Source organism: Doryrhamphus excisus, chromosome 3 (assembly GCF_030265055.1).
Source record: "Doryrhamphus excisus isolate RoL2022-K1 chromosome 3, RoL_Dexc_1.0, whole genome shotgun sequence".
NCBI lineage: Eukaryota > Metazoa > Chordata > Actinopteri > Syngnathiformes > Syngnathidae > Doryrhamphus > Doryrhamphus excisus.
In genome coordinates this window covers 17995897-18017603 of record NC_080468.1, presented here as the reverse complement: position 1 = coordinate 18017603, position 21707 = coordinate 17995897, and the positions used below count along the sequence as shown (strand labels likewise).

The 21707-nt window shown below is 59.7% G+C and overlaps 4 protein-coding genes across 5 annotated transcripts; 3 read left to right on the top strand and 1 right to left on the bottom strand.

The window, feature by feature from the left end:
* The first annotated feature begins 419 nt into the window (after positions 1 to 419).
* LOC131125681 (potassium voltage-gated channel subfamily A member 1) lies at positions 420 to 4761 on the top strand. The gene is made up of 2 exons (XM_058067470.1): positions 420 to 2331; positions 4323 to 4761. Exon 1 carries the CDS (start codon positions 554 to 556, stop codon positions 2201 to 2203), a length of 1650 nt encoding a protein of 549 aa, XP_057923453.1. The 5' UTR covers positions 420 to 553; the 3' UTR covers positions 2204 to 2331; positions 4323 to 4761.
* ptprb (protein tyrosine phosphatase receptor type b) lies at positions 2185 to 21694 on the bottom strand. Of its 2 annotated transcripts, XM_058067411.1 has the most exons (40): positions 21486 to 21694; positions 21087 to 21387; positions 20598 to 20717; positions 20384 to 20527; positions 20057 to 20314; positions 19720 to 19986; positions 19539 to 19655; positions 19333 to 19479; positions 19151 to 19268; positions 18936 to 19081; positions 18588 to 18854; positions 18456 to 18514; positions 18180 to 18384; positions 17993 to 18090; positions 16771 to 16936; positions 16577 to 16707; positions 16359 to 16506; positions 16018 to 16287; positions 15799 to 15953; positions 15581 to 15731; positions 15407 to 15507; positions 15170 to 15335; positions 14827 to 15108; positions 14478 to 14756; positions 14234 to 14383; positions 14027 to 14160; positions 13821 to 13954; positions 13612 to 13718; positions 13443 to 13548; positions 13299 to 13379; positions 13220 to 13237; positions 13055 to 13136; positions 12906 to 12996; positions 12751 to 12827; positions 12550 to 12684; positions 12362 to 12484; positions 12079 to 12242; positions 11872 to 12007; positions 11684 to 11795; positions 2185 to 11602 (listed from the first exon to the last, which is right to left on the bottom strand). In XM_058067411.1, the coding sequence occupies exons 1-40, from the start codon at positions 21549 to 21551 to the stop codon at positions 11556 to 11558; spliced, it is 5859 nt and encodes a 1952-aa protein (XP_057923394.1). In that variant the 5' UTR covers positions 21552 to 21694; the 3' UTR covers positions 2185 to 11555. The 2 variants fall into 2 exon arrangements, with proteins under 2 accessions (XP_057923394.1, XP_057923395.1); XM_058067412.1 differs by lacking the exon at positions 21486 to 21694 and having other exon boundaries at positions 20598 to 20793; positions 21087 to 21371.
* Positions 4983 to 8908, top strand: LOC131125683 (CCR4-NOT transcription complex subunit 2-like). Its single transcript, XM_058067472.1, has 15 exons — positions 4983 to 5115; positions 5958 to 6090; positions 6161 to 6233; positions 6305 to 6452; positions 6519 to 6725; positions 6799 to 6878; positions 6959 to 7084; positions 7156 to 7286; positions 7365 to 7488; positions 7553 to 7709; positions 7785 to 7846; positions 7915 to 7964; positions 8025 to 8125; positions 8195 to 8339; positions 8407 to 8908. The coding sequence occupies exons 2-15, from the start codon at positions 5971 to 5973 to the stop codon at positions 8491 to 8493; spliced, it is 1611 nt and encodes a 536-aa protein (XP_057923455.1). The 5' UTR covers positions 4983 to 5115; positions 5958 to 5970; the 3' UTR covers positions 8494 to 8908.
* On the top strand, positions 9072 to 11837 carry LOC131125704 (calcium-activated potassium channel subunit beta-4-like). Its single transcript, XM_058067503.1, has 5 exons — positions 9072 to 9270; positions 9381 to 9568; positions 10144 to 10314; positions 10736 to 10863; positions 10926 to 11837. Exons 1-5 carry the CDS (start codon positions 9207 to 9209, stop codon positions 11209 to 11211), a joined length of 837 nt encoding a protein of 278 aa, XP_057923486.1. The 5' UTR covers positions 9072 to 9206; the 3' UTR covers positions 11212 to 11837.
* Positions 21695 to 21707: the final 13 nt, after the last annotated feature.

Sequence of the window (21707 nt, the reverse complement as noted above, 5' to 3'; positions counted from 1 at the left end):
TATGTCAGGAAGGTAGAGTGCAGTAAAAGTACACGCTAGCGTGTACGGTGTATGTCAGGAAGGTAGAGTGCAGTAAAAGTACACGTTGGTGTGTACGGTGTATGTCAGGAAGGTAGAGTGCAGTAAAAGTACACGTTGGTGTGTACCGTGTATGTGAGGAAGGTAGAGTGCAGTAAAAGTACACGCTAGCGTGTACGGTGTGGTAGAAGGAGCGCTCATTGAGAATAAAGCCTTGTGTGGATTTGATGATATAAGATGATGGGCAGTGGGCGGGGCCAATGTAGCATTGCGAGCATGCTGATTGGACACACAGAGATGAACGCGTGGAGCGCCACAAAGAGGTGGGGGGATGGTGAGGGGGCGGAGCGACGGGGGCGGGAGGATTGTTCCTCCAACGTTCTCACTCCACTTTGGACGTCTTCTCCTGGCGGACGCGCGCACGAGGGGAGGACGGCGGTGCACGGCGGTGCACGGCGGTGCGGGCGCGCTGAGACGTGACGACGAGGATGAGGATGAGAGGAGATGAGACATGAGAGAGTGAGACGTCACTGAGATGGAGGTCGCCTTGGTCAGCTTTGAGAACGGAGGCGCCAACAATGGAGAGCAGCTGGACTTGGTCCAGTCCGGACTGGTGGAGGACTTTAGCAAAGAACTGAACACACGCGGCGGCGGCGTTGGCGGTGGCGGCGGCGGGGGGAGTCCCGCTCCCGCTCCTCCTCCCCATCCTCCTCCTCCCCATCCTCCTCAGGGAGCGTGGAGGATCAACGACATGAACAGCACGCTGAGCTGCAGCGAGAACACCATGGACGCGCTGCTGCGCGCCGACCACAGTCCACATCTGTTCGACGACGAGCTGCTGGACCTGGACCTGGAGTCGGACAGCAACGAGCGGGTGCTCATCAACATCGCCGGCCTGAGGTACGAGACCCAGCTGGGCACCCTGAACCAGTTCCCGGACACCCTGCTGGGCGACCCGGCCAAGCGGATCAAGTACTTCGACCCCCTGCGCAACGAGTACTTCTTCGACCGCAACCGGCCCAGCTTCGACGGCATCCTGTACTTCTACCAGTCGGGCGGCAAGATCCGGCGGCCCGTCAACGTGTCCATCGACGTGTTCGCCGACGAGATCCGCTTCTACCAGCTGGGCGAGGAGGCCATGGAGCGCTTCCGGGAGGACGAGGGCTTCATCAAGGAGGAGGAGAAGCCGCTGCCCCAGAACGAGTTCCAGAAGCAGGTGTGGCTGATCTTCGAGTACCCGGAGAGCTCCAGCCCGGCGCGCGGCATCGCCATCGTGTCCGTCATCGTCATCACCATCTCCATCATCACCTTCTGCCTGGAGACGCTGCCGGAGTTCCGCGACGAGCGCGAGCTCCCGGCCACGAGCCGGCCGGACAACGGCACGGCCGTGCGGCCCTCGCTCACCTTCAGCGACCCCTTCTTCATCATCGAGACCACCTGCGTCATCTGGTTCACCTTTGAGCTCTTCGTGCGCTTCTTCGCCTGCCCCAGCAAGTCGGAGTTCTCCAAGACCATCATGAACATCATCGACATCATGTCCATCATGCCCTACTTCATCACGCTGGGCACCGAGCTGGCCGAGCAGGGCCAGGAGCACCAGAACGGCCAGCAGGCCATGTCGCTGGCCATCCTGCGCGTCATCCGCCTGGTGCGCGTCTTCCGCATCTTCAAGCTGTCCCGCCACTCCAAGGGCCTGCAGATCCTGGGCCAGACCCTCAAGGCCAGCATGCGCGAGCTGGGCCTGCTCATCTTCTTCCTCTTCATCGGCGTCATCCTCTTCTCCAGCGCCGTCTACTTCGCCGAGGCCGACGAGCCCGAGTCGCACTTCTCCAGCATCCCGGACGCCTTCTGGTGGGCCGTGGTTACCATGACGACGGTGGGCTACGGCGACATGAGGCCGGTGACGGTGGGCGGCAAGATCGTGGGCTCGCTGTGCGCCATCGCCGGCGTGCTGACCATCGCCCTGCCCGTGCCCGTCATCGTGTCCAACTTCAACTACTTCTACCACCGCGAGACCGACCAGGACCAGTCCTCCCTCAAGGACGAGCCCGCCTCCCCCGAGCTCAAGCACGACCAGGACTCGGCGGGGGGGCCGGAGAAGAGCGACGTGAAGGCCAACAGCACCTTGGACCTGAAAACCTCCCTGTACGCCTTCTGCCTGGACACGCGGGAAACGGACCTGTAGGGTCGGGGCGCCCGCCACCTGTACATATCGCCGCCGGGGCCGGCCCGGCGCGTCTCTCCTCTCAGGTTCCGTCCCAAAACCTCTCTTTCCCTCCGAGGACCGCCGCACGGACACATGACTGCGAGCAGGTCAGTGGCACGCGTGATGACGTCACGGGCGACTTTCCTTCTGGGGTGGAGCGGGGGGGTGGGGGGGTTGTGGGTCCACTTCCGGTCCACTTCCTAACTGGGCCGAGTCCTGCAGGCCCGTTGCGTAAGCGCAACGAAAAGCGTACATTCACGTACATCTGGACCCAGTGGACCAGAACGGGATGCGCACCTCGGCCCGCCTCTTTCATTACTTTCATGTCATCTCACGCCATAATTGCTCGTTTCCATGGCAACCCACAGGAGACAGATGATGACAGTTTTTTTTTTTTTTACCCCTCAACGCACCACAGATGGATGCTAATCACCTACACGTGTACGCCAACGTATAGAACATACGTGCAGCCGCACACGCGTTCACCATGTCACGTGTTCGCCTGAACCCACACCGCTCACTGACCTCCGCGACGTGCCAACCCCGCATGCTAACCAAAAGAACACAGCTACCGCGTGCTAACCAAAACAACACGCCAAGAAGCGTCCTCGCTCACACGTATGTCGTACAACACGCCGACTCTCACGCTGACCTGCACGTACAGCACACGCCAACTCCTGGAACACGTTCAGACATGTTGGCTTGCAGGCATGAAGTGCAACACGCCAACGTCCACAACAAGACAGCTCCGCGTTAAGCACACGCTAAGGTACGGGGGGGAAGGCCCGCGTTGGCGTGGCGTGCCAGCGTGTCCTTGAAGGGCGGTGTCACGGGTCACGGGTCATGTGTGCAGATTAAAAGAGGGGAAGGATGCGGTGAAAGCCGAGCCCGTGATGGACGTCTCCTTTGGATGCTCACACTAAAACTGCCAACGCTTTAATCCTCACTTTACTTCCATAATCTCACGCCGTGCACGCCATTCATAGAAACACGCACACACACGCCGCACCGCTTCGTAAGTGCATGAGCGCTCGTCACGCGCACACGCGTGTTCTTAAAGTGTCGAGCAGCAGAACCTCAAAGCCAGAGATTAGCGCCAGTTACTTCCTGCAAGTCCACAGGCCGGCCAGCGCTGGAGGCGGGAGAAACGGCGCGAGGAGGAAGTTACGTAACACAACGCACGTGCACGTGCACGCGCACGGGCGGTCCTCCACGCACACAAAAGACTGAACCGGGCAGGTCAAAGGTTATCTGTTGGTCAAGGTGGACAACGGGCCTCGTGCACGGCGTGTCGTTAGCGTGATTAGCAGTCATGTTAGCTGGGGTCACGGCGACGCCAGCGCTTATGTAAGCTAATTGTTTAGCTGGCAGCTAGCTTGGTGAAGCTTTGAATTGTTGGCATGATGCTCCTTCAAGCCGCACGCACGCACGCATGCACGCACGCACGCACGCGGCAGCGCCGTGTGACACACGGTGACGCCGCCGATGCGTAAATGATGGCGGCGTGCGCTCATGTGGAAACGTGCACGCCCCTTTGTCCGCTCCTTTTCTGCTCCTATGCTTCCTTTCTTGGCCTCCTTGGAGCGTGCACGAGCCACGGGCACACGTGCACGCCGACATTCACGTGAAAGGTCACGGGCCGACCCTCGTGGACGACTTCGGGAAAGATGCGGGTTCCGGCGGGCGGCATGGCTAGCACGTGCCAAGGCCGCCATCTTCCAGGCAAACGTGCCACTACCACAGCAGCGGCGGCGGCGGCTTCTCGACGCAGGGGTCAGAGTGCACGACCCCCCCGACAGGAGCCGCAGCGCCACCCGCTGGCGAGGAAGCGGCGTGGGCGGCATGTCAGGTGCGAAGGAGGGAAGCCACATATGCTGCTGGATTATGGTCCAACTTAATGCCTGACAGCGTGCAATCATTCATAACCAGACGGGCGGCGGCAGGCGCATGCGGCCGCGCCATCTGCCGCAACACGCGGGATTAACTTCGAGGAAGATGGAGGGGGGAGGGGGAGGCACGCACGCCGCATGCACATCTGCAGTCAAAACAAGATGCTTTTTACGTGTCATGTGACTTACATGTGTCTGTTTCCCCGCAGAGTGGCTGACCTCTGACCCTTCACCTGCTGCACGTCCCACCTACCCCCTCCCCCTCCCCCCTCGGACCTGTGTGCCTTGCAGCAAAGCAGCGGTTCCTTCTAGGTGGGGGAGGGGTCGCTGTGAAGAAAGACCACATGACAAAGAATCATCTTCCTCACTTCTATTTTTCTACCTGGGGAGGCCCCGCCCCCTTAAGCCATAGCAATCTCCCGTGTCCTCGTGCTCGCTGGCCTTTAGCGCCACGCCGACCGGGACTCGTGTGCATGTTCTTCATGCATGTTTGGACCGCCTGTCCCTTTAAGAACCCCCCGACCCCCACCCCCCACTAAACACTTAAACACTGCCAAACGTCTGCAAAAGCCAAAAGTTTGTCTCGTGTTTGTTCTTTCAAATGTTATTTATGCAGAAAAAGATGGAATAAACTTCATGCAATTCCCGTCTGCCCTCATTCCTCTCACGGCCGCTTGATGGAGACATTTGTATGTGCCGCTTTCGGCCACTAGATGGAGACATTACACGCTTTTCCTGCATTATTCTATTGCACGCTCATATTCTGGTCGGACTATTTCTGTATCCTGTCGTACGTAAATTCTTTATAATTCTACATCGAATATTATTATTAATATTATCATTAACAGAACAGCACGGACTAGAGTGGAATATACTAAAGTACCTACAGCACACAGTACAATAGAACAGAATGGAGGCGCTGGAAAGACTTCCCATGATGCTCTCTGTGTGGAAAGACATGTCGGCCATCTTGGTTTGTAGCGGTGCAGAAAGATTGATGCGGTAAGGTGTTTCTTTTAAACATTTCTTTTTAAACGTGCGTGTTTATCTGTGCCAGCTGCGCGTGTTAGTGACTACATCACCGGCAGTTCGTCGGCGTCTAGGCGGGCGAACTGTGACCGAAAGCGGGCATAACGAGGACGTTTCTCCCGCCAGTAGCCGACGTTGCTTTTTGTTGTTGTTGTTGTTCGAGCAGCTAGCAGACACAATGGGCCCACGGCGGAAATAAAACACAGCAGTCCTTGGTGCTGAACCGGGAACCTGTTTAGTCCCGATCAGTCCATTTGACAGTAGTCTTTGCTAGCTTCGGCGGATGGTTAGCAAAGCCGGTCGTGTTAGCTGCATTAGCCACCAAGCTAACTAGCTCTCTTGTGTGCTCTTTTGGGAAAAGGCTGCTTCCTAAAGTCACTTCACTCACCATCTCTGCATCGGACACCGAACTACCCCTCGAACATCACCAACACGCCACCAAGCACCGTAGCAAGCCTGGACTAGCATCAATGCTAGCGCTAGCTTCCCTGGCTAACACTTGCGGTGACGGTATCGCACATCCATCCAAAAGCAGCATGTCTTTGTGAAAGTCAAGTCAAACACCGGAAACACCAACAGACGTGTATGACAGAAACGAGCATTCGTGATCAGACGTGAAGTTTGCTCACCTGAAAGCGCGGTAGCGGCTCGGCTAGCACGCTAGCATGCTAGCGCGGACATGTTGACACCTGCCAGCCGTGCTCCCGCTGAAACATCTTTCTGGTGTCGGGCAGACATATTAGCTTGGCCACGCCCACCTCCTTGCGTCAGGTGAGCGCTCGGGCCAGCACTGTGACGTCATTGGTTTGTGACAGGTGACACACGGGCATGTTTGGTGCTAACCGGAAGAAGTTCATGGAGGGGGGGGTAGAGGGCGACTACTCTGACGAGTCCAGCCTCTACTACAGCCAGCAGTCTATGTTCGTCCCCCACCGCACCGACAAAGACGTAAGACGTTTGTTTGGAGGAGCCTGATTGGTTGTGGGACCGCCGCTTTGACGACCTCTTTCCTTTTCAGATGTTGGCGTCTTCCTCTGCGTCGTCGCCGGGTCAGCTGTCTCAGCTGGGGGCGAGTTTGTACGGTCCTCAGAGTAAGTCGCGGCGGTGTGCGTGGGCCGCAACAGGCCCCCGCTTTCGCCTCACTTCCTGTCCGTCTCTCCAGGTGCGTTGGGCTTCCCCATGCGCAGCATCAACAGCAGCGCGGCGCCGCCGTTGAGTCGAAGCGGCCTCAATCAGTCGGCCGGCCAGCTGTCGGGTCACGCCGGCACCACCAACAGCGGCAGCATGCACACGCCCCCCTCGCCGAGCAGGTACGCCCGCCCGCGCCCCTTAGCCGCCCGCGCTTAGCCCGCTCATCCCCGTGTCGCCGGCCGCAGGGGGATTCTGCCCATGAGCAGCCGCAGCGTCCTCAACCACAACCAGCAGGTGGGCGGGCCCGCGGGTCAGCCAATCGGGATGGGAGGAGAGCGAGGAGGCGGGGCCGGGGGAAGGAGCGGAAGCATGGGGAGTCCCAGCAGGTCGTCGCCCAGCATCATCGGGATGCCCAAGCAGCAGCAGTCGCGACAAGCCTTCACCATCAACAGGTAGAACCTCTAACCTTTCACCTTTGACCTTTCACCTTGACCTGGACCGGCCCAAGAAGAGCGTGTGTGTTAGCATGTCAGGTTTCGGCGTGAGCAGGAATCCTGGCTTCAACATGAACAACTCTCTTGCCAGCAACATCTTCAACGGCACAGGTAAGCCCGCCTCGCCCCGCCTCGCCTCGCCTCCCCAGACACGCCCCCAGACCCGCCCCCTGACATGCCCGTGTGTGCAGACGGCAGCGAAAACGTCACCGGGCTGGACCTGTCCGACTTCCCGGCCCTCGCAGACCGCAGTCGGCGGGACGGGGGATCCAATCCCATGCCGCTGCTCAACCCGCTGGCCGGGCGGGCGCCGTACGGTGAGAGAGCTCCGCCAGCCGCGTGCCAGCGGCGCGAGCCCCCTCGTGACTGTGTGCTCTGCCCCCTGCAGTCGGCATGGTAACGAAGCCGTCCAACGAGCAGTCGCAGGACTTCTCCATCCACAACGAAGACTTCCCAGCGCTCCCCGGGCCCAACTACCAAACGAAGGACCCGAGCGGCGCCGGCGAGGATGGGAAAGCGGTGTGTGGCGCGCCCGCCGTCGTCATGTCGCTTCCTGTCGCTTCCTGTCACTTGACTGTTTTTTCTGCTGCCAATCAGAGTCTCAGCTCATCGGGGAAGCCCGCCTCCAACTCAGATGGTCCCAAGTTCCCGGGGGATAAAGGTTCGGCGGTGCCGAGCAACAACAACCAGCAGAAGAAAGGAATCCAGGTGCTTCCTGACGGTGAGGCGCGCACACGTGCATGCAAGCCGCGCCGCGTCCGCCCCCTCATTGTGTGCGTGTGCAGGGCGCGTGACCAACATCCCGGTCGGCATGGTAACGGACCAGTTTGGAATGATTGGCCTGCTGACGTTCATCCGGGCGGCGGAGACGGACCCGGGAATGGTGCACCTGGCGCTGGGCTCCGACCTCACCACGCTGGGCCTCAACCTCAACTCCCCCGAGTACGAGCTCGAGTCTCCGCAGCAACCCCCGCAGGGCAAAGGTCGCTCACGCTCGCTGTTCTCCTCTCCCATCAGGAATCTTTACCCCAAGTTCGCGTCTCCGTGGGCGTCGGCGCCGTGTCGGCCACAGGACATCGGTGAGTTGAGTAATCGCACGGAACCGCGCTCGCCTCTGACTTGTCCTTCTGTCTCCGCCCCCTCACAGACTTCCACGTGCCGTCAGAGTATTTGACCAACATCCACATCCGGGACAAGGTAGGCCCTGGCGTGCGCGTCCGCGTCCACGAGTGTTCCACGAGTGTGTGTGCTCCGCAGCTGGCCGCCATCAAGCTGTCCCGATACGGCGAGGACCTTCTCTTTTACCTCTACTACATGAACGGCGGCGACCTCCTGCAGCTGCTGGCGGCCGTTGAGCTGTGAGAGCCCCGCCCACTCCCGGCCCGGCGCCACCGGGCGGCGTGCTGACTTCCTGTCTTTGTCCGCAGCTTCAACCGGGACTGGCGCTACCACAAGGAGGAGCGCTTGTGGATCACCAGGGCGCCCGGGATGGAGCCCACGCTGAAGACCAACGCCTACGAGAGGGGGACCTACTACTTCTTCGACTGCCTCAACTGGAGGAAGGTCGCCAAGGTGACCACGTGCACGCACGCACGCATGCGCACGGGCACGGAATGCTAACGTTCCTTCCGCCTCTCAGGAGTTCCACCTGGAGTACGACAAACTCGAAGAGCGACCTCACGTTCCCTCCACTTTCAACTACAACCCCGCCCAGCAGGCCTTCTGATTGGCTGTGGCCCAGCTGCCTGCCAGCCTGCCCGCCTGCCCGCCATTGGTCTATGGGACCGACCCCTCCTCCTTGTCAACTTCCATTTCCTGTTCCGACGGTCAGGTCACTGCTCATGGAGGAGGACGAAGGATGTTGTCAGCCGACAGGAAGCCTCACTCTGTCGTGTTTACGTCTACCCGGCAACAACGGACAGGCGCTCAAGGTTCTTCCCAAACGTCCCGACATTCCTTTCGCCGGCACCACAGGGATTCTGACGCTCAGCAGGTTTCCACGGAAACCGCCACAGAGCCGGTTGCCAGGCAGCCACCTTGGTTACCGTGGCGACAGCTGGCGGCAGCCACGCCTGGGACACGCCCACAGAGCCATGTGACCTGGACTCAATATGGCAGCTAGTGTTTTCATAGCAACAAATAAATATTCTGTTAATGAAAGCCGGGAGTCCTGCCTCGCCTGCTTCATCATCATCAGCATCATCATCATCATCACCACGGTCGCCGCTTTGTCCACACGGTGGCGCCACGTGTCACGTCGCTGCTTTGCTACACGCGCTCAGTGTTGATTGATGTCACGTGATTTGATTTGCCGAGGATGGAGGACGCCATCTGTCGTCGGCACATCATTCACCGTCTCAGCTGTCACATGACAGTCATGTGACAGCTCCAGCAATCAATACTGGCCCCGCGCACTGAGAGGATTATCTCCAGTGGAACATGGACAAGGGCCGTCAAATGAAAGCTCTGATATGTAACAACAACTTCCTGTGTGTGTGTGTAGGTGAGAGAGGCTGGCTGGGGAAGGGGGGGGGTGTGGGGGGGGGGGGGCAACAGGACTCAGAGCACTTGGCGCTCCTCTTCCTCCTCCTCCTCCTCCTCCTCTCCATGCAGACAGAGGAGTGCGTGTGGAGGCCATGGCGAAGACGCGTGTTTCGTTGGAGTACTCGGAGGCGGAGGATCGCAGCATCCGGCTGGGATTGTTCCTGATGGCGTGCGGGGTGCTGAGTCTCTTCATCCTGGGATTCTGTTGGCTCAGCCCCGTTCTGCACAGCCTGCACAGCACGAGCGCCAACTGCACCGTGAGATCTTCTTCTTTCACCCCACATGATGTTCTTCATGCATTATCCTCTCCCTTTACCTTCATGCAACGTTTTCCATGACTTTCATGCAACATCTTCTTTACATTCATGCAATATGATCTTCGCTCGACACGCTCTTCACCATCATTCTACCTACTCTTACCTATTCCTCTCCTACTTTACCTTCATGCAACATCTTCTTTACATTCATGCAATATGATCTTCGCTCGACACACTCTTCACCATCATTCTACCTACTCTTACCTATTCCTCTCCTACTTTACCTTCATGCAACATCTTCTTTACATTCATGCAATATGATCTTCGCTCGACACACTCTTCACCATCATTCTACCTACTCTTACCTATTCCTCTCCTACTTTACCTTCATGCAACATGATCTTCTGTACCTTCATGCAACATCTTCTTTGCCTTCATGCAGCATGATCTTCTATGCCTTCATGCAGCATGATCTTCTGTACCTTCATGCAACATCTTTCCTCAGTGTTGTTGACTGTTTGCCACCCCCAGCAGGCATTTCCTCCATCATGTGCACTACCTGCTCCCTCCTGTAGGTGGTGTCGGTGCTGCGTGCGGAGGAAACGTTCGAGTGCGTGTTCACGTGCGGGGCGGCCTGCAAGGGGACGTCGCTGTATCCGTGCCTGCAGGTCTTTGTCAACAACTCGGAGTCGTCGTCCTTATCGCTGCTGCACTTTGACGAGCAGCAGCTGCTTCTGAACCCCAAGGTACCGCCCACTTTTCGTTGCACGCCACCAGTCCGACACTCAAGGTCACAGAGGTCCAAGATGCCAGCGGCCTGACGAGGCTGTGTCGCTACGGCAACAAGAGTAAATATAGAGACGCTGCGTCATCCGTGCTGCTCGGTCGCCACGGCGATGAGGGGATGTCCTGTGAAGCATCCTGCAATGACCGAGCTACGCCCACTCTGACGCCATCGTGTACACACACACACACACTCGTCTGCAGGTGGGCGGGGCCTCTGAGTAATTGTTCCTCATTACTGAAGTCATTTCCTTCTTAATGACTACATTTGTTTTGTACACGTTGTGAAGTTAAAAATAGAAAATGAGTAACCCCGCCTCCAGGCCTCCTGAGAACCAAAGGAGAGGTTAGTAATGCTGAGCGTGTCCTGTGATTGGTCCGCAGTGCTCGTACGTGCCGCCGTGCGAGCGTGACAACCAGAAGAACCGCGAGAGCGTGCTGCGGTGGGAGGAGTACTTCGGGCGGCAGGTGTCGGGCCAGAGCTTCACGTGCTTCTTCAACCAGCACAGGAGGTGGGTGCACACGTTCGGCCGCCGCGCACGGCCACAGGAAGCTCTTCTCGCTGTCGTTGCAGGCCCGACGACGTGCTGTGGCGGCGCTCGCACGACGCCAGCGTGCTGCTGCACTGCGTCCTGTGGCCCGTGGCGGCGCTGCTGCTGGGCGCGCTCATCGTGCTGCTGACCGTGTGCGCACGCTCCCTCGCCGCACGCGCCGAGGCGCTCCAGAACAGGAAGTGCGCCTACCATCCGTGGCGGGAGGCGACGACCCGCTGCCTGGGCAAACCCTCGGACCCCAACTCTGACCCGGTGCTGCCGTCGCCGTCCAGGCCGCTGTTCTCGGTGCGGCGGCGAGAGCGCTGACGGCGGCTTCCTGGAGTAGCGTTCTGAGATGTAGCGTCACATGACCCTGTCGACACCTGCTCTTCAGCACTTTTAACTCAGGCCACTTCCTGTTTGTCTGTCCTTGGCTCCGCCCTCTTTCTGCACCATGTGACCAGCTAGCCTGCAGTGCCTCGCCTTTGAATAAAAGCCTTGCAGGCATTGGGGGATACTTGTGAAGTACTTTAGTCAGGTGGTACACGGTGTACATTTGCATGGAGGTGGGAGTATATTTACATCAGGTGACATTTTAAATAGGAGTGAAATATCCGTTGATAAAATAGAAAAATAAATGGCTCTTTCCTTGCTAGCTAGAGGCGGCGTCTTCATCCCGCCAGCTCGCGCACGCCCAGCGCCCCCGTGCGGACCAGCTCTGGAGGGCAAACAACAGCGGGACATGTTGACATGGTTGCCGCGGCGATGGCGGGATGCAAGCGGCAGGGGGACTTCTCACCGCGACACAAGTCCGGGTCGAAGTTCTCGTAGAGCGGGCTCTCCTGCTGGCTGCGATGCTTGCGGGCTCGGAGGACGTCGCGGACGCACTGGTGCAGGAAGGCGTACTGGTTCTGCCACAGGAAGCGGACACGCTCAGCGCGCCTGCGCCGCTAAGGAGGTGTCTGGGGGGGGGGGGGGGGGGCTCACCTCGGTCTGGACCATGTGCTGGCGGTGCAGGCGCAGTTCGAACACGCAGCCGTACAGGTCCACGCTTCCTTTGGCGTCCAGCTGCTGCAGGACCCGATCCAAGGCGATGAAGGTCCCGGTGCGCCCCACGCCGGCGCTAAACACAAACATGGTGTCCGTGCTGAGAGGGGACGGGGTGAAACGTGCGGCGAGAAAAACGGGGCCAACCTGCAGTGCACGACGCTGGGCCCTGCGCCGGCCGAGCGGTCCACGAAGTCTCGGACGGTCCTGACGAACTGGACCAGCGAGTGCGTGCTCTCCGGCACGCCGTGGTCGGGCCACACGGTGAAGTGGAAGTGACGCAGCAGCCGAGGGTGACCGCTGCCGCTCTCCTGCACGGGGGGGCGGAGTCACAGGCGTTAGGGCGCACGTGGCGACAGAGGGCCGACGGTCGTGTCTCGGCCCCCACGGCAGGAGTTTGATGCCCCTGCACGCATGCGTGACCGCTCACCGACGTGATCCTGAACTCGCGGACGGTCCACTCGGGGAGAACCGCCTCAGACGTCATCTGGACCACCAGCTCCCCGTAGTACAGCGCCTCCTTGTGGGCGGGCCAGTACTGCTCACACTTGACCTGCACGAGAGGCGGCGTCACATGGAAGCGATGGCGTACCTGACGGAGGCGAAGGCAGCACGTACCCGCCCCTTTTCCACGCACTGCGTCACCATGACAACGGCGTGGACGCCATGTTCCCACACCATCCTCCAGAAGTCGTCCTTGGTTCCGGGGAGCGGGCCCTGCGTGGCGATGTACTCGCGCCGGAAGCTGTGACCCTGAGCGGGGCGGAGTCAAGCAGAGTGAGAAAGGGGCGTGGCCCAGTGAAGTGGGAGGGCACGTACAGGAACGTAGCTGGCGTTGATGTAGTCCGAACACGGGTCGTCATCCAGACACGACAGCTTCACGCGGGTGGAATCGTCTGGAGGAACAGCGAGACGCGTGTTAGCGCACCTGGTGGGCGGAGCCAGCGGTCGGGACCGGCGGGAAGCAGACGCACATGGCAGGATGTTGTTGTAGCGGTTCTTTGCGCGGTTCTCGGGCAGACGCGACACGTCCATGGTCTGGTTCCGGCCCACGTCCTTCAGGTCCTGGTGAGAGTAAAGTGTCAAGCCACGCCCCCTGGCTGTAGACTCCGCCCACTCCTACCTCAAAGTCCTCAGACAGCAGGAAGCCGGCGTCGGCACGGAGTTTCCCCACGTGAGACTCGAAGTGGCACGCCTTGATGGGGCTGCAGGCACGCACGCACGCACGCACGCACGCGTCAGGAAGGAAGTTGGAAGGAAGTTGGAAGGAAGTTGGGATCGGACTCACCTGGTGACCCGACGAACGCTGCCACGGAACACACACGCGTTAGTCACATGTCACACCTTCGTCACACGCACACACTGACCTCCTCACGGCGACGTACATCCCTGCATGAGGCACCTCCTTCCACATGCTCATCCTCATCACCGGGCTCTCCTGCGCCGCCCTGATGAACACAACCGAGTCAGAACCGGAACCAGAACCAGAAGCGGGGCTGAGGGACACGTACACTTTATGAAGTCTGTGTCGGTACAGCAGCAGCGACACCGCCGCCACCGCCACGCCGAGGAGGAACACGGTGGCGCTCAGGCCCTCCACCACGCCCCCTAGCGGCTCTGAGGGGAACCACGTGCAGGTCAGGGAACAGTTGTGCGTGTGCGCGTGCATGTGTGTCTCACCTGTGAGTGTCCTGAGGGGTGCGGACAGGTAGGTGTCGCTAAAGAGCGGCTGAGGAAACTCTCTGTTGTTTTCATCAAACAGTCGAGTGTACGCCCGCACGCTCAACCTACACACACACGCACACGCACACACGCACACACACACACACACACACACGCATCTTATCTGTGGTTGCACGGAGGAGAAGTTGCACTTCCTGCCTGATTACCTGTAAGAAGTCCCGGGTTTGAGCGGCCCGTCACAGAAGTGTCCGTGTCCGTGGCTCAAGATGGCGTCGTCATGGTAAGGTTCACAGGCCCCTCCCAGACGGTCTCCTCCGGCCCCCAGGTTGACCTCCACCACCTGAGCGACGCCATCAGCTGCCTTAGCTTTTATTGTGAAAGGACTTTTGCGTTTAGCGTCAAGGAGCCTCACCTGGGCGGCGTCGGCGTCCTGCGGGCATCGGTTGAGGAAGTAGGCGGTCTGGTAGGCCCGGACTGAGGCGTTGTGGATGTAGTGGCGGTACGAAGGCAGAGGGTGGCGTTGCTCCGGCAGCAGGACGTCACCAGCTGGGGTTTTTGTTTTGACAGTGGCGTTAGCGTCAACGTGACAGGAAGTCAAATAAAAATGAAAGCTCAGCACCGTCAGACTCGGCGGCGATGATGGCAAAATATCGCACGGCGCCATTGACGTCGCTGAACCAGGAGCAGTTGAAGCGAAACAAGATGGAGGACGCCGTCACCTTCGACGTCCTCTCGCTCACGGTCAGGCCGGGGGGCGGGGCCGGCGGACCTGCGAGCAAAGCCGTTGGTGAGACAGCCCGTCCATCAAACGGAGCGTGCGCGTGCGCGTGCGCGTGCGCGTGCGCGTGCGCGTGCTGACTCACGGGCGATCATGGTGGCGACCGTCTGCGTCGCCGGCGGACTTGTCTGCCCCAAGGACGACACTCGGACCGCCACCGAGTACCTCCGGAAGGCGTCCAAGTGGTCCAGCGTCACCGTGGTGACGCCCCCCGCCAGCCGCAGCCTGGCCATCGGGTGCCCGTCGTCATGGCGATGACACTCCACCTCGTAGGAGTCCCAGTCGGAGAGAGGAGGAGACCAGGAGCACGACACAGACGAGGAGGACACGGGGACGCAGTGGACCGCCCTGAGGGGGGCCGGACCTGTGGGGGGGGTGGAGTGTAAAAGTATTGCAAAGAAAGAAAGCAATAGAGATGCTGAGGCTCCACCCACTTGTAGTGACACCTCTTTGGATTGGTTGGCTGCTGACGCCGGGCCCACCCATCACCCCGCCCCCGCTGACCGTTGCCACCGTGAAGTTGTAACGTCGGCCTGGAAAGGTCCCGCCCACCAGGCGGCTCGTCAGCTGCGTCCCGGTGATTGACAGGCGGTCGGGTGGCGTCCACGCCACGGCAAAGCCGTCATAGTCCCCGGAGGCGGGGCCGGCCCAGGACAGCTCCAGCGTGTCATTGGCTGAGCCTCGCTTGACGGACAGGTGAGTCGGTGGTTGCGGTGCTGGAAGGAAAGGGTGACAGTGGCTCGTCCGAAGCAAAGTCTTACTTTTCCTTCGCCTTACTTGTGCGTCCCAACGTGGACGCCCGGTTGCTCAGCTCGCCGCTGCGTGTGACAACCTCGGCGCGGTACCGCCTCCCGGGGGTCAGGCCTGTGAACGTGTGACTCCTGTGCTCCGCCCCCAGCAGCTGAGCCCCCACGGTGACTCCGGAAAGGTCACACAAGGTCACCTGAAATCAACACGGACGCTCTCGTAGTGCGAGGGAGCGCAACCCGCTGCCCCGCCTACGCCCTGACTCACCTGGTAGCTGCTCCGCCCCCCCTCCCCGTGCTGCCAGCTGGCCGTCAGCTTGTCCGTCTGGCCGGAACTCTCCAGCTGCAGCCGCCGGACGGGGGCCGGCTCTGCAGGCGGGGAAATGAAGAGTTCAGGACAAAAGGAGACAAAAGCAAAATGGACGCCGACGTCCGCACCGACCCGTCCTGGCGAGCACGGAAGACTCGCTGCTCAAGTCCCGACTCCAGCTGATCACCCGCAGGCGATAAAGTCCTCCTGCTCGCAGGCCCGTGAACACGTGGACGTCCACGCCTGGGTGGACCTTGCCCGCCACCACCGGCGTAAGCGCCACCTGCATCGCGACCTCACTCATTTAACCACACCCCTTTAACCACAAAGACTGATGAGGCTCCACCCACCTGATGATGCTCCCTCCCGCCCCCTGCGGCTACCTGCTCGTCCACGGCGAAGAGGGACAGGTCGTAAACGTCCACATGGCCGTCGGAGGCGTGCCAGGAGAAGGTCAGCGAAGACGTGTTGGCGGCGGCCGTCAGGTTGGTGACGGCGGCGGGCCCTGCGGCGAGACGTTTGAGGCGGGTTGAGTCCCAGGAAGTGTGCCGAGGTCCCGCGTCACTCACGTGTTTGACCCTCCGCCGTGACCTCTGACGACTCCACGCCGCCACTCAGCGTCACCAGTGTCACACGGTACCACTTGCCCGCCGTCAGACCCGTCAGGTGCTCGCCGCGGCTCTCAGGCGAGAGCGTTCGATTGGCCTGAATGACGCCGGCGGCGTCGCTCATCAGCAGCGTGAAGCCGTCGTACACGCCCACCGGCCCCTCCCATGTGACGGTGAGGCTGTGGGCCGTGTGCTCGTTGTCGGCCTGCAGAGCGCTGACTCGGGCCGGGGCTGGAGGCGGGGCACAGCCATCAACGACCATCCGTGTGAGACGCCACCTGCTCCGCCGTCCTGAAGCTCACCTGTGCGGCCGGACGCCGTGTTGTTATTGGTTAGCTTGCCGCTACATGATTGGACCGTGACATTGTAGGCCTGGCCTGGGATCAGATCCAGGAAGTCCAAAGAGGCCATGTGTTTGGGCACGAGTCGGGTTTCCATCACAAATCCATCCTAGAGACAGGAAGTGACAGCAGGAACCAGGAAGTCTGACCTCGGACTGGGTGGAGGACGAGTGACTCACAGGAGCAGACAGCGAGGCGACGTACACGTCCACGTCTCCGTCTGCCGGCGTCCACGTGACCAATAGCCCCCCGCCGGGGTCCACGGGGTCTCGGCGTGGGGCCAGGTTCAGGTTTGTCACAGCGGCAGGAACTGGACAGGAAGCCACGACGTCAGGTCACCAAAAGTACAGACGTGGACCGCAAACACTCCTACCGGTCCGAGCCTCCGTGAACTGGGCCCTCTGGTTTGGTCCGCTGAACGTCGACACCACAATCTTGTAGAGCCGCCCCGGGGTCAAAGAGGACAGGCGGTGACCTCCAGCGTGGTTGTCCAGCGTGACGGCAGGAAAAACACGCGTGTCGTTGAAGAGTAATGTGACCTGCACACATGTGACAAATTACATGCTAGCTGAGCTAGGCTATGCTAAGCTAGGCTCGACTAGTTTTGGGTATGATAGGGTACGCTATGATAGGGTATGCTATGCTATGCTATGCTAGGCTGAACTAGTTTTGGGTATGATAGGGTACACTATGATAAACTAGACTAGGCTAGGCTATGCTATGCTGTGCTAGGCTCGACTAGTTTTGGGTATGATAGGGTACGCTATGATATGCTCTGCTAGACTAGGCTACATTATGCTAGGCTATGTTATGCTAGGGTAGGGTATACTAGGCTATGCTATGCTTGACTGTTTTGGGAATGATAGCGTACGCTATGATATGCTATGCTAGACTAGGCTACGCTATGCTATGCTAGAGTAGACTAGGCTAGGCTAGGCTATGTTACGCTACTCTAGGGTATTCTAGGCTATGCTATGTTACGCTAGGGTAGGGTATTCTAAGCTAAGCTAGGCTATGCTATGCTAGACTGGGCTAGGCTATGTTACACTAGTCTAGGGTATTCTAGGCTATGCTATGCTAGGCTATGCAATGCTATGTTACGCTAGTCTAGGGTATTCTAGGCGATGCTATGCTATGCTAGGCTATGCAATGCTATGTTACGCTAGTCTAGGGTATTCTAGGCGATGCTATGCTATGCTAGGCTATGCAATGCCATGTTACGCTAGTCTAGGGTATTCTAGGCGATGCTATGCTATGCTAGGCTATGCAATGCTATGTTACGCTAGTCTAGGGTATTCTAGGCGATGCTATGCTATGCTAGGCTATGCAATGCCATGTTACGCTAGTCTAGGGTATTCTAGGCTATGCTATGCTAGGCTATGCTATGCTATGCCAGAGCAGCACATAAAACAGAGTCATGGAATGATGGGAGCAGCCTGGTTTCTTCAGGTATGCATCAAGTAAAGGATGGAAATGTTATTTATGATTTATTTTATTATCATCATAATATCTGTCCTTTTTAAATGAAACCTCAGGTTGTAGCATCCATCCATGGAACAGTAACCTGAAGAAAGGAGGCTCTACGCCCACCATACCTCATAGTGGTCCACGTCTCCGGGGGCGGGGCTCCAGGTGACGGTCAGGTCACATGATCCAACGTTGGCCAGCGACAGGTTGGCCACGGCGGCCGGCACTGAGAGAAAAGAGCAGAAGATGCTGGTCAGAACACGTTAAGAACACGTTAAGAACACGTTAAGAACACGCCAGGGGTTTGCGACTCACGCGTGCGCCCGTCTGTCGACACGCTGCTGACGTGGCGCCCGCTCCACGTCTCCACGGTGACGGTGTAGAGCCTCCCCGGCGTGAGGGACCAAAAGGCGCACTCGCTGCGTCGGGCCGCCACAGTCTGGTTCTGCAGGACGCTGTGGTTGTACGAGATCAGAACCACGTAGAAGTCCAAGTCTCCGGCCGCATGCCGCCAGTACACCTGACACAGGAAGTGACATCAGAGCATGCCAGTGCTATCGGGCCGTGTATTTGTTGCGCAAGCTAACACACCTTGAGGAAGTCCTCCCTCGCCGAGTGCACGGCGGTGGGATTCTGCACGGCGGCGGGTTCTAAAAGACGGGAATGTTCGGTCAGGGCTGAAGCGGCACCGTGAAACAGAGCAGGAAGTCACGCGGGGCCTACGTGTGCGCGCTTGGACTCGGGTGGCATTTTCCAGGCTGCCGCTCCTTGTTACCACGACGACCGTGTATAGGCGCCCGGGCACCAGCGAGCTGAAGGAGCACTCGGGCGGAGAGGAGCGCGACACGGCCAGCGTGTGGACGTTGAGACTCCCGTCCTGAAGGCGGACCAGGTAGCTGTCCACCACGCCCGCCGCGGGATGCCAAGACGCGTGCAGCGTGTCCGGCCTGCCGCCGTTGACCACGGTGACCTCGGCGACAGACGCCGGGGCTGGAAGTAAAGATGGCGACGGGGATCAGAACAACCAGCAGGGGGCGCAGCGGCGTGACCCCAAGGACATTCTGGACGTACCCGTTCTTCCCTCCAGGCTGGTGGCTTTGGACTCCACCCCCCCACTGACCGTGACGGCCTGCAGCCTGTAGAGGGCGCCGGGCACCAAGCCCGCCATCAGCAAGGAGGCGGAGCCAACTGGAAGACTGTGGTTGTGAACGGCCACTCTGGGGAAGATCACAGGGACACACTAGCATGTTTGCTAAGCTAGTCTTTGCTAAGCTAAGCTAACACACCCGTCCTTGAGAAGCACGACTTTGTACGAGTCCACATCTCCACGCGGTTTTTCCCAGGACGCCTGCAGGCTGTCCACGCCGACGCTGCGTAGCGTGACGGCACTCAGGGCCACGGGAACTGGAAGCAAGACGCTCGTGGTCAGCAGGGGGCGCTGTCAGTCACAGAAGACAAAATGGGCAACCTGTGTGTCCGTCCACAGAGACGGACGTGCTGGCCATGCCGCTCCTGGTCGTCACGGTGATGGTGTAGCGCCTCCCAGGGGTCAGGACGTTAAATGTGCACTCCCTCATGTTGGGCTCCACCTCCCTGGTATCCATGGCGACGTCACCTACAGAGCCACACGCTGGTCAGAGACGTGATTGGATGTTGCTCAGAGGGAGTGGTTACCGTGGCGAAGAGTCAGCAAATAGCCGTCCCGTGACCCAGAGGGGGCGTGGCTCCACATGGCGCTGAGGGAGGTTTCGTCTGCGTGTCGGATGTGCAGGCGGAGCGCCGGCGCCGGAGCTGTTGAGTCGGAAGGCGGTTAGTTTTCCCACCATGTCTGACGCCATGCCAACGCCGCTCTCACCCGTCCAGCCGTCACAGCTGCTCTCGGCCGCCACGCCGCCGCTCTCCACCCTCAGCGTCGCTCTGTACCTTCCCCCGGGAAGTAGCCCCGTCCCGGGGAAGGTGAAGTTGACGGCGTCTTTCTGAACGACGGTGCTGGCTAATTCCCGGGCGCCGTCGTAGAGAAACAGCCTGTAGCCGTCACACCCACCAACAGGGGGCGTCCATGACAGCAGGAGACCCCCGAGCGAGGAGGGGGCCAGGACGAGGAGAGAAGCCGGCGCCGGGGCTGCGTGCCACACGCGTACGGGGTTAGGAAGTACTGTGAAAGGAGGAGGAAGCAGGCATCCCGGGCCCACCTGTGCGTGTGCTGATCTCTGATTGGTTGAACAGCTGGCCGCTCAGAGAAGTCACCGTCACCCGATGGGCCGAGCCAGGGGTCAGCTGACCCACGCCGATCCCCGTGGCGTCAGGGGGAAGACTCAGCTCGCGTGCGCTCGTGCCGTTGGAACGCAGGGAGACGACCAGCGCGTCCAGGTCGCCCTCGGGCGGTTCCCATGACAACCACAAAGCGGTGCTGTTGCTGGCAGCTGTCAGGTTGGCAACGGCAGACGGGACTAGAGACGAAACATCATTAGACCGTCGTCATCCATCCTTCCTTCCTTCCTTCCTTCCTTCCTGCCTACCAGTCTGAGCCTCCACGGTCGTGCTGTTCTGCAGGCCTCCTGCCTCCGTCGCCACGGTAACATTGTAGCGCCTCCCGGGAGTCAGCCCGACAAGTGTGTGCCGCGTGGCCGTGCTCTCCAAAGTCTCGTTCGTCAGCATGTGGGCTAGCGGGAAAAGGGGGGAGGGGGGGTCAGGTCACATGACTTTGTGGAACGTGCCATGCATGTCACGTACCGGCATGTCCCCGCAACAGCAGCCTGAAACGCTGCGTCCTGCCTGGGCCTGCCTGCCAGGAAAGTCCCAGGCTGTCACAGGACCTGGAGGTCACCCCCAGGCCCGCTGGCGCTGAGGGGGCTGACACACACACACACACACACACACAATGAACAATAATCATTGTACTCTGCTGCCCCCCAGTGGTCATTGGCGGCTGCAGTTTTGGAACGAAAACAAACATTTCCAACAAGGTTTAGTTTGGGCGTAGCGGTGTCAAAAGGTCCTCACACACCAGAAGAACAATGAAGGACAGGAAATGGCGAGTGGGCTCAGCCCGGCATGGAAACAACTTCTGTTGTGGACGCCCTCCAGCCTGGACCCTATCGCCGCCCGCACACTTCCTGTTGCTAATCAGAGCTCGGTGGCGAGCGGAAGCTGCTGGAGCCCAGGAGACGTGCGGCCATGTCTGACTGGAAACATGGTTTGCAAACGCGGCTCAGAACTTACTGGTGTGGGCGCTGACGTTGGCCGCCTCCTGGCCGCTGCCGGACTTAACCTGCAGCAGGTAGGCACTTCCTGGTTCCAGATGATGCAACCCGCAGGTGAAGACTCCTCCCGCTTTGTCCTGTCCGTCGCTCCGGCAGTCGGCGCCATCGTCGCGGCCGTCCAGCGAGGTCACGGCGAAGGAGCAGCCGCGTCCGGGTGTGCTGAGCGTGATCAGCAGCCCGTCCCAGCTGGACGCCACCTTGGAGACGGAGACGCTACAGCGGCTTGAGGGTTGGTCGGCGGCCTTGGAGCGGCTCAGACCCTGGCGGTTGATGTCATGTTGGATTGTTAGCATGCCAACATGTAGAAACGCCAACAGGGTGGCCAAGCAATGTGAGAATGGAGAAGGAAGGGTGGTACCTGCAGCAGCAGCAGCAGCGTGAAGCCTCGCCAGCACCGACCGGTCCAAACCTGACGTTCCAGCATTGTGTCCCGCCGTGGCGTCCACCATAATCATCCACTCGCTCTGCTGGAGGAGTCCGGCAAACAGCGCCAGCAACACTTCAGCCTTTCCTGCTTCTCTTTGTCCGCCTCTTCCTGTCGGCCACTGGCGGACTATAAATAACACCTGAGAGAACCTTT

Excerpts from the sequence above, each read along its gene's own strand:
- LOC131125681 (XM_058067470.1), top strand. The coding sequence starts at position 554 with ATGGAGGTCGCCTTGGTCAGCTTTGAGAACGGAGGCGCCAACAATGGA.
- LOC131125683 (XM_058067472.1), top strand. The coding sequence starts at position 5,971 with ATGTTTGGTGCTAACCGGAAGAAGTTCATGGAGGGGGGGGTAGAGGGC. Across the intron at positions 6,879-6,958 it reads CAACATCTTCAACGGCACAG|ACGGCAGCGAAAACGTCACC; the intron begins GTAAGCCCGCCT and ends CCGTGTGTGCAG. Across the intron at positions 8,126-8,194 it reads CTGCTGGCGGCCGTTGAGCT|CTTCAACCGGGACTGGCGCT; the intron begins GTGAGAGCCCCG and ends CTTTGTCCGCAG.
- LOC131125704 (XM_058067503.1), top strand. The coding sequence starts at position 9,207 with ATGGACAAGGGCCGTCAAATGAAAGCTCTGATATGTAACAACAACTTC. Across the intron at positions 9,271-9,380 it reads CTTCCTGTGTGTGTGTGTAG|ACAGAGGAGTGCGTGTGGAG; the intron begins GTGAGAGAGGCT and ends CTCTCCATGCAG. Across the intron at positions 9,569-10,143 it reads GCACGAGCGCCAACTGCACC|GTGGTGTCGGTGCTGCGTGC; the intron begins GTGAGATCTTCT and ends TCCCTCCTGTAG.
- ptprb (XM_058067411.1), bottom strand. The coding sequence starts at position 21,551 with ATGCTGGAACGTCAGGTTTGGACCGGTCGGTGCTGGCGAGGCTTCACG. Across the intron at positions 15,732-15,798 it reads GCGGGAGGGAGCATCATCAG|GTGGCGCTTACGCCGGTGGT; the intron begins GTGGGTGGAGCC and ends GTCGCGATGCAG. Across the intron at positions 13,549-13,611 it reads ACCCCTCAGGACACTCACAG|AGCCGCTAGGGGGCGTGGTG; the intron begins GTGAGACACACA and ends GGTTCCCCTCAG.